This window comes from Sinocyclocheilus grahami, unplaced genomic scaffold (genome assembly GCF_001515645.1).
Source record: "Sinocyclocheilus grahami isolate Dianchi unplaced genomic scaffold, SAMN03320097.WGS_v1.1 scaffold106.1, whole genome shotgun sequence".
In the NCBI taxonomy this organism is placed as follows: domain Eukaryota; kingdom Metazoa; phylum Chordata; class Actinopteri; order Cypriniformes; family Cyprinidae; genus Sinocyclocheilus; species Sinocyclocheilus grahami.
In genome coordinates this window covers 2,541,440-2,551,162 of record NW_015505285.1, presented here as the reverse complement: position 1 = coordinate 2,551,162, position 9,723 = coordinate 2,541,440, and the positions used below count along the sequence as shown (strand labels likewise).

The window sequence follows — 9,723 nt, the reverse complement described above, 5'->3', positions numbered from 1 at the left end:
CACATGTATGTATATATATATATATATATATATATATATATATATATATATATATATATATTCGTTTTTTATTTCATTATATTATTTATATTATTTCATTATATAAAATCAAATTAAATAATAAAAATGAAATATTTAATATAAAATTAGTTAATGTTTTAGTTATCTTAACTAAATGTAATATTTAAAATGTAAGCAATAAGGTACGAGCCTTAACTTAACTTAACTTAACTTAACTTAACTTAACTTAAGCCTTAATTAAGCCTTGACTTATTCACAATAAAATATGAAAACCCAAAATTTGGTTTTAATATTTTCAGCCTTGACTTATTCACAATAGAAGATATTAAAACCAAAAATTTATGTATTGATATGTTACTTTTTTTAAGCAAGTTAAAGCTTTTAAGCTGTCCTTCCGCTAAAAATTAGTTCCTTACAGCAACAGTAAACTTTCAAATTCCAATGTAACATGCCACACAAATACAGTACATCTGCTTATCTCTCAGCATGAGAAAACGTCTGCTTTCCGTCTTTTAGTTTAAGAAAGACTGATTTGCGGCAGGGCACGAGTTTGTAAGTGTCATTACAGTATAAACTGATGGACATATAGACGTACAGAATCATACCTGAAACAGAAAACTCATAAATACAGTAATACTCACATTACAATCACAGTGCAAAAATACTGTAATGATGTACTCTCCGAAACTATTAAATGAAAAATCCATATTGTTTTTTTTAATCCTCCCTCTGTTCTCCTTTTCCCCTGCCAGGGGTGAGCCTGCTGGTTCCACCAGGGACGATTCCTCAGGGCAAGTTCTACGAGATGTATCTCATTATTAACAAATGGGAGAAAACAACGTAAGTCGGCCACTTAAAACAGTTTCTCAGTGCCCTGCCCCCATCACACTGTCATTTCCCCACATATAACGCTTGCATTTATCTATCACTTTGTGCACTAGCAAACAGTCCAGTTCAAGACATCTCAACAGCCCTTGCAGAACAATATTGACTGCACAAATCCTGTGACCCCAATGGCAGCGCTAGGGAGAAAATAACATTTCAAAACTACGACAAGCACAAACAAACAAATATGTCTTGAAAACACTGAATGGTTGTCTGAGCTCTGACTTTTTTTGCTGAGGCTCTCTCTCTTTTTATTTTTTACAGTGTTTGTTTTTGTTGTCAAAAATGAAATATATAAATATCACTGTGCCTTCAGAGCTTACAGACTGCAAGCTTTGTGTTTCTCACTATTTGTAGGTGCCATACATTTTCTCAAAACACTAATAATTACCGTCAGAGCCATAGCTCTGGGTTAACACATCCTAGTCTTTTTACACACTGAGCTTTGGTGCGCATGCGGCTGACACATGTTTGAATATGGCTTGCAACATTTCTTTATCCCACTGTGGTAGAAGTACAAAAATACATTAAGAAAAAAAAACAATTTTCTCTTTCAAAAATGTCAATCTCAGATTACTCTAAATGAGAGAGTACACACTTTGGGATGCTGTGTATTTGATGATCTGCTCTTTATTTTGTATTGAATTTGGCAAGCGGCGTGAATGTCATTGTGAATTAGGGCTGCAAACCTCTCTTGCTCTGTGTTTTGTGTCAGATTGCCGTCAGATGGAAGTCAGACCGTATTAAGTCCGGTGGTGAGCTGCGGACCCTCTGGCATGTTGCTGAGCAGACCTGTGGTCCTAACTCTGCCTCACTGCGCCCAGCTAGAGCCCCCAGACTGGACCCTCACCCTCAAAACGCAGAACCATCAAGGCGCCTGGGAGGTGAGGATGACTTCTCAAAAATGAGAGAGGCTAGATCACTAGATAAAGGTAGACAATCAGTGAAGCTTTGGGAAATGGGAAGAAAGCAAGATGGAGAGCATTTTATAAACAGTGATGGGGATAAATGAGACATCTAATGAGGTGTTTTCTGACACACTCATTTCCTCCCGTCCACTAGGAGGTGCTAACTGTGGGAGAGGAGAGTCTGTCAACGCCATGCTACCTACAGGTGGAGGAGCAAAGCTGTCATATTCTGATGGAGCAGCTAGGGACTTATGGTCTGGTGGGACAGTCGGCTCCCCCTCGGCCAGCCTGTAAGAGGCTGCAGTTGGCCCTCTTTGCTCCCCGGGCTCCGTGCCTCTCTTTGGACTACAGCCTGAGGGTCTACTGCATACAGGACACCCCACATGCCCTTAAGGTCAGTCTGTCTGCCTCTCTTAATGGGCTTACTTTGCCAATACATTTAGTTTGGAAACAGGCTAAAATCTTGTTATTCTCTTCCTGTAGGAAGTATTAGAGGTCGAGCGAAGTCTGGGTGGGGTTTTACTAGAGGATCCCAAACCTCTCCTCTTTAAGGACAGTTACCACAACCTGCGGCTATCAATCCATGACATTCCTCATTCTCATTGGAGAAGTAAACTCCTGGCTAAGTATCAGGTGAGAGATTTCGTTGTTATTGGTTATATGGGTAGAATGTATTTTTATGTTTCAACTTTTTGTGATAAATGCAAATGTAATTTTCTCAATCTCTGAAACAACTTTCCTAAAAAATCTTTAAAATATCTTTAAATAAATCTTTAAAATCTATTGTTTTAAATGAAGTTAAATCAAAACATAACATGCCATGATATAATATATAATTGCTGTTCAAATGTTTGGGGTCTGTGATTTAAAAAAAAAAAAAGAAGGTATTTTATGGTCACCAAGGCTGCATTTATTTGTTAAAAAATACAGTAAAAATATTTTGTGAAATATTATTTCAATTTAACACAATGTAATTTTAGAAGTTGAAACTGAATTTTCAGCAGTCATTACTCTAGTCTCGAGCGTCACATGATTCTTCAGAAATCATTCTAATATGCTGATTTGGTGCTTAGGTAACATTTTCTTATTATTGTCATTGTTGAAAACATCGTGCTGCTTAATATTTTTGTGGAAACTGTGAATTGCGTAAACTTTTTTCCAAGATTCTTTGATGAATAGAATGTTCAAAAGAACCGCTTCCATTTTAATAACAATAGACCAATTACAAGTAGACGTCACTTCTAGCTGTAAAGGCTATCTCTCCCGGGTTTTCTGCAACCATGATGCGCGCACATCCTGAATGTTTACAAACCGGTAATTGGTCTATAAATCTTAAAAGTAAAAGTATTCCTTTTTTTTATCTTACTGATCCCAAACTTTTTAATGGTTGTATCGGTAAATAATGATTTTTTTTTTTCAAATATATAAATGTATAAAATTCTACATGTACATTTTTATTAAATTATTAATTGTTACCTATTTAAGCATCCACAGATGGAATTCATGATGTTACGTTCACAAAAACAAAAAAAAATTGCCTATTAATTGTGTCTGCCCCTGTTTCCCAGGAAATCCCGTTCTACCACATTTGGAGTGGGAGTCAGCGTCCGTTGCACTGCACCTTCAGTCTGGAGAGAGGAAGCCTGGTGGTTTCCCAGCTCACCTGCAAGATCTGTGTCAGACAGGTGGAGGGGGAAGGACAGATATTCCAGCTTAACACTGACATCCAAGAGGTACAGAAAATATATATTATTTATTGTCAAGTCACTAATGCATGATTTAATAACTACTGACTTGTTTTCTTGTGTGCATCCTCATTAGACCCTGCCCCCCCACTCACCACTGCCAGCAGGCGGTTCGTGTCTAGCATCGTCTCAAGTGGGCCCGTATGCTTTCCGACTTCCCGTCTCCATACGCCAGAAAATTTGTACTAGTCTGGATGCCCCCAGCGCACGCGGCTGTGACTGGAGAATGCTGGCTCGCAGGCTGGACTTCGACAGGTAATTTTGCCTGCACCAAAATAATCTGCATATATATTTCTACATGACAGATGATGAGAATAATTTCATCTCTTTCCACGTCTCTCCCTCAGGTATCTGAATTACTTTGCAACCAAACCCAGCCCCACAGGTGTGCTGCTAGACCTGTGGGAAGCTTGTCACCAGGGTGACGCAGACCTGGTCTCTCTGGCAACGGCTCTTGAAGAAATGGGCAAGAGTGAGGTCTTGGTTGTCATGACAACGGATGGAGATTGCTGATCGGCAAATTAAAAGTGTGAGAAGGGGACATATTTGCCACTGAAAACCTAGAATTAATGCAAGCGGATGGAAACTGGATGGAAACAGTGCATCGTTACAACTTGCCTTTTACCTCAGTTCCTTTGTGCTCATGCAGAATATTCCAAGGATCGTGATGGGGTCAGGCACTCTGGATGATCTCCGAATAATACATATCAAAATGTAGCAAACGTGACGATGCTGCAATCACAAAATAGATGTTGTTCGAAAAGCAAGTCAGTGCATTTGCTGGCACGGTTCCGATCGGCTCATGATTAAATGATAGTTGCATCATACTGATACACACTGATTCCCTGCTACACATACCAAGTGTGAAAGTACACGATCAAACACCATTGCACATCAAGCCCCTGGCTTTGTTTCCTAGCGACTGCTAGATGCTTAAAGACACTGAGATTCTGTGTCCGGTAAAACAGCAGTGCGCCAAGCTCCTCAGGAAACACGCTCACACAGAAATAAACAAGAGTATAGATGGAAACCCGGGATACCAACAAGGAGCTAAGATCATCTGCCCTAAAATGAGCTTTCATGATGATTTCACCTGAAACAAACCACATGCTTCAGAGAGTTGCTTCACTTTGGCTTTAGTTTGAAGCATTATTTTCTGTGTGTGTATTTTGAAGTGGCATACAGGAATGAATTTGCGCGTTCTCGTTAGCAGAGGACCAATCTTTTTGCTGGATTTTCATCTTTCTTCTCTGGTCATACCTTCATTAGCCTCTCTTTTTTTATATTCGATCGATCATTTGTAATGCAGGAGAACTTTCTGGTAAACTCATATTAGTTTCCTATAGGGAACGGACTTTTTTTAAGTTATTATCCCTATTTGTGGATCATTGTTTTTCACTTTTCTGTTCGTTACTGCCGTTATGCATCTGCTGCGTCGTTGCATTTGTCTCTTGGGCAGGATTGCAGTAAAAATGTGCATTTAAAGGTTTTGTGATGTACTTCACAAGTAAAAGCTGACTTTTTTTGGTCATTGAAACTGAGATGGGATGAAATTGAAATGTTCGCTGAGGTTAAATGTGCTTTGATCTTTCTTGGGAAAGCGTACTGCAAATATGCTGCGCTGGTTAAATAGGATGAAAATTGCACGGATGGCAGAAAGCCCTTTTCGGGGTTTGATGCCAGTCAGTCGTGCTGTTTAAATTATAAATAGTAGCCTTGAGAGGTGGCGTAAGTGCTCTGTTGATTGCAGTATGACCCACTTGCTCTTTATTGTCTGTTTTGACTTTCAGGTTTTAATGGGTTTCCCTTGAGTAAGCCTGAAAGCCATGTATCGCTTATTATCAGAAGTCATGTAATCAGTTGAAGTGGATGTTGGTCCATTTCTTTTTTTTCTTGACTTTTTCTTCACAAGTGTTCAAATGTCTGGCAACAAAAAAAAAAGAAAGTGCAGTATCTGTTTATGCCTGTAAAGGTGTGAATTAAATAACTGAGAGCTTGTTTGCTCCAACCTATGAGTCAGTGCTATAGTGTATATGAATGAACAGGCTTCATCATATCTGTTGTTCCTCCTTTCCCATTATAAGTACTATGCAAGTGCACAACAAAAAGTGAATCTGTGGACGTCTTGATGTCTCGTGTGTATGAAGTACATGGAATGGGAATCTTACTGTTTTCCCTCTTCTGATCACTGCTGTAACTAAGCTGGGGAAAACTGGACCTCTTAGGCCTCTCAGCTGTAATAAATGCAAACAAAACGAATTTAATTGCGGGGTCAGGGATCCATGACCTCTTGTGTCGTTCCTCATCAATTGTTTAAGAAGCTTTTGGCTTGTCACTTGCGCCCTCACAGTGAACAACAAAAGTTTGTTTGGAGGGTTATTTTTTAAAGGGCGCAAAGAACATTGAAAATCCCTGATGAACTCTGAAATGTCTCCAGTCATCTCTCGGTCAATGTTACATGAAAACGCCTTTGACATGTCACATGTAAAGCTTCTCTCTGGCTGGTAGTTGCTGTTTATGGATACTCAAGTGTGGCCGAATTTAACCTTTTTTTTCAGATGTTATTTTATATCAAAGAAGGTACAGAAGAAGTCATGCGTTTTTCCATGTAATGCTGTAAAGTAATACTGTACATAAATGTTTAGACTTCTTACTGTAACTAAATATAATTTTTATGCAATAAATTATATTTCCTAGTTTAACAAGAAAGATGTGTTTTTTTTGTCACTTAAAAAAAAAAGGTTATACAGCTCAAATTGTATGTGTGCATGTGTGATTTATTTATTTTTTTCTTCTTTAAGATATTTGTCTTCAGGATCATCTTCGCATTAAATCATAAAATCACAAAGTTGAAGCCATGAGCTAACTATTTCATTCTCATGGTAATCAGATTGTGGTATCGCAAATTGAAGCCTTTTAAAGACATAGTAAATGCATTACAGGGTGAAGAACCTTTTCCCCTCAGTCTTTATAGACTTGTTAAGAGATGTGGAGAGGATGCACTTTTCCGTTTATCTCTGAGATAAAAGTGTACATAATGCCCTGGAGGGGAAGCAAGAGCGATTGAGAGAGAGAGTGAAAAGGGTTTTAGTGTCTGGATATCGCCCTCGGCAGCTGCAGTGGGCTTTTTGGTTTGAGCAAGAGACCCGTTTCATCATTTGGTTAAAATGGTTGAATAGACATGTAATCATATTGCCTTCTGCTCTGAGTGTCTATTCCATCTTTCCCTAGAGCAATTCACAGGCTTTTTCTGCACTTAACAATACACCAAATAAATTGCCAGACATTCATTCAGTCCAACTTTATTATGAATCTGTTCCGCAAAATAAGTTATTTAAATAAAGAATTAGCCTACGTCTCAGGATTTGGACAACTGTATTTCCCACGTTAGTTTCATACGGAACTGACCATTACGTCGTGTAAATTTGGAATAAAAACGAATTATTTAAAATACACGCGTAGAATATTTAGCTCGAGACAAACAGCACTTCAACCCAATTTATTATGTAAGTTGTCATTTACCACCATCGTCTGGTAGTTCAAAGAACTACAAGTCTTCTATGAAGAATAGCTAGTATAAGTAAAGTAAATAACTACAATATTTTCAGTTTTCAATATAATATTTTCCCGGGATTCAAAACAAATGTGTTTGTTTTTATCCACTTTTACATCGCTTTTAATAAATGTCAGTCTCACAGATGTAAATTAATCGATGTAATTAATTAATATGCCGCCACACGGTAGAGCCCGAGTACAAATGACTATTCAAATAATTGCCTGTGTTTGTTGCGTGTAAACATATGTAGGGACAGACCACTGTATAGTCCACTTCGCTCTTATGCATTTGTATCGCCATTGTTTTCCCCTCGGATCTGCTAAATCCAGTTTGTGGGGGGGGGGGGGGGGGGGGGGGGGGGTATATGGTTATATATGTATATATATATATATTCTAAGCATCCAAATAAAATAATAGTAAAATGTCTGTTTAACGTTCAATATAAACGGCTAAAAGTGATTGTCTGAGGTTCCTGTAACTGGACTACAGACTCATGGTCCCTCCTCTCACTCAGCGCTTCTCATCTCTCCAACAGTAGCTTACTGGCACTTCCTTCTCTGATGGTCAATGTTTCTGCTCTTGATGATGAGCTTTATCTATTAGGTCGATGTCTTCTGTGCAACAGTAACGTTAGCCTAATTCACATTTGGCAACATGTTGAAGGTGGTTGTTGAATCCGCCAAAGGAATTCCTAAAAAGACACTTGGAATTCCAGATCCTATAGCAGGAGTCATCTTTAAGGGTAAGACTTCACGTTTTCCCCTCAAGGAGTTACTATTATTATTTATGTATTTATTCGCATTTAATGAGTTCAATTGTGCGTTTGAAAAGCTAGTTAAACTTAATTAAAAAAGTTAACGGAGTTTAACTATAAGGCTGAGTTGTCGATGTCTTTTTAAATATATGTAAAAAATATTACGTTTTCTAAAGCAACTTTTTTTCTCATACTTTTGCGATGGGTTTGTTTACATGTAAAAGAACAGCAAATTCCCTTATAAGGGCTTGGAATGATCCATCGTTAGGGAAACACGCGTGTCCCTCCCATAGGCATTGTAAAAAAAAAAAAATATTTGCAGTTATATTGAAAATGTGCAGTTATTTCAGCCTTAATATTAAATTTGACTTTGGTGGGGTTTTTTAGGTATTCCTGTATATAGCACATTTTTTACATTGTAGTCCCTAAAACTAAATATAGGCTAATGTATAAACAAAGAATGAAATGAATAAAATGATATTTTAAATATACATTCAGAGTTACTGTGAAGCTGTTATATTAATATCATAGCTGATGTAGTTTGATTGGTCATAATATAGTTAAAGAGACTTGACGGCTTACTTATTTCAATTTACAGGAGAAAAAAAGAAAACAAAAACCATTGACAAAGAATTAAATCCTGTGTGGAATGAGGTCAGTAGTACAAGTCATAGTGGTTTCTGTTTTGTTGGACACTAAAATGATGTCTTTTAAATCAATGCATCTAAGATGTGAATATAACCAAGACCTGATTTTGCCATTTCAGATTATTGAGTTTGATTTGAAAGGTACCCCATTGGATTCCTCTTCATTCATTGATGTGGTTGTGAAAGACTATGAAACCATTGGAAAAGACAAGTATGTTTGCATCCATCACTGTTTGGGCCTTTGTGGATTCTAACAAGCCATAAAATGGCGAGCATAGTGAAAGAAAATATATTTCTTTACATTTCTGCTGGTGAAGGTGGTGTAAGTGGTATTCTGCATTTGCTAAGTGGGTGTGGTGGGTTTCCCTGCAATCATTTCACACAATCATTTCACACTGTGTGTAAATATGACTGCAGTTGAAATCACTGCAGTGTAAATGATAAACCTAAGGGAGCCTTGTACTTTTGAAAAAGCTCTGTGAACTTTTAGGAGCAGCAGTGGGTTAGTGAGATTAGTTAGTGGAGTGCAGAGTTAGAAATGAAAGCCTTTAAAACCCACTGCCACACCCAACTACCTTGTCTTAACTTGCTGAGTTATGCTGGCGAGAAACTCTAAGCAGTCCAAATTAGCACCTTAGCTGAGTCCTTTAAAAGGCTTGTTAGATACACATGCAGTCAAACCTAGCTGGGTCTTAAACTAGTGAGCATTTGGTTTGGATCAGAAGGCAGTTCTTTCTTCCATGTGGCAAGTTTTACTGTGCAAAGTCTGCCATGATAATGCACTTTCCATGAGTCACGCAGATGACTTCTCCACAGCTTTTTTTTTTTTTTAGTTTGCAGACTTTCATACGTTTGCACATACTTGCTGAAGTTTTGTATTCTTTGTTTCCACAGGCTAGAGAGTAACATAGCAACACGTGTATAAAGAAAAAAAAGGTTAACTTGTGAAAACTTGCTTGATTTCAGTGTTGACAGGCATTTAAGAATGATGAAATCTTTTTAAATTCACAATTGCCTTTGGCCTTATTTGGGAATTTAAATGTGATTTTGTAGAGGAAATTTATTGGAAGGAAATTCAGGAAGTTTATCCTGAATTTATCCTCATCATAGTTTATGACTCATAAGTAAATCATGTGCACAGTTTCTTTTTTTTTTCTTTTATATATTTTGGACGTGTTCTTTAGGCCTATGTTAAGTCCGTTTCTGA

The 9,723-nt window shown here is 37.6% G+C and overlaps 2 protein-coding genes across 4 annotated transcripts in view; both read left to right on the top strand.

The window, feature by feature from the left end:
• unc5b (unc-5 netrin receptor B) overlaps nt 1–5,410 on the top strand; it is an 85,805-nt gene extending 80,395 nt beyond the window's left edge. For all 3 annotated transcript variants that reach the window (XM_016276841.1, XM_016276840.1, XM_016276838.1), the window contains 7 exons: nt 774–861; nt 1,622–1,790; nt 1,969–2,208; nt 2,298–2,447; nt 3,383–3,547; nt 3,636–3,814; nt 3,907–5,410. In XM_016276841.1, coding sequence (XP_016132327.1) covers nt 774–861; nt 1,622–1,790; nt 1,969–2,208; nt 2,298–2,447; nt 3,383–3,547; nt 3,636–3,814; nt 3,907–4,072 — 1,157 coding nt within the window. In that variant the 3' untranslated portion in view covers nt 4,073–5,410. The remainder of the gene's footprint in view (nt 1–773; nt 862–1,621; nt 1,791–1,968; nt 2,209–2,297; nt 2,448–3,382; nt 3,548–3,635; nt 3,815–3,906) is intronic.
• A 2,210-nt stretch (nt 5,411–7,620) lies between these two features.
• Nucleotides 7,621–9,723, top strand: part of myofl (myoferlin like) — a 33,000-nt gene continuing 30,897 nt past the window's right edge. The window contains exons 1-3 of the mRNA XM_016276836.1: nt 7,621–7,857; nt 8,468–8,523; nt 8,636–8,727. Of these exons, the coding sequence (XP_016132322.1) occupies nt 7,770–7,857; nt 8,468–8,523; nt 8,636–8,727 (236 nt within the window). The 5' untranslated portion in view covers nt 7,621–7,769. The remainder of the gene's footprint in view (nt 7,858–8,467; nt 8,524–8,635; nt 8,728–9,723) is intronic.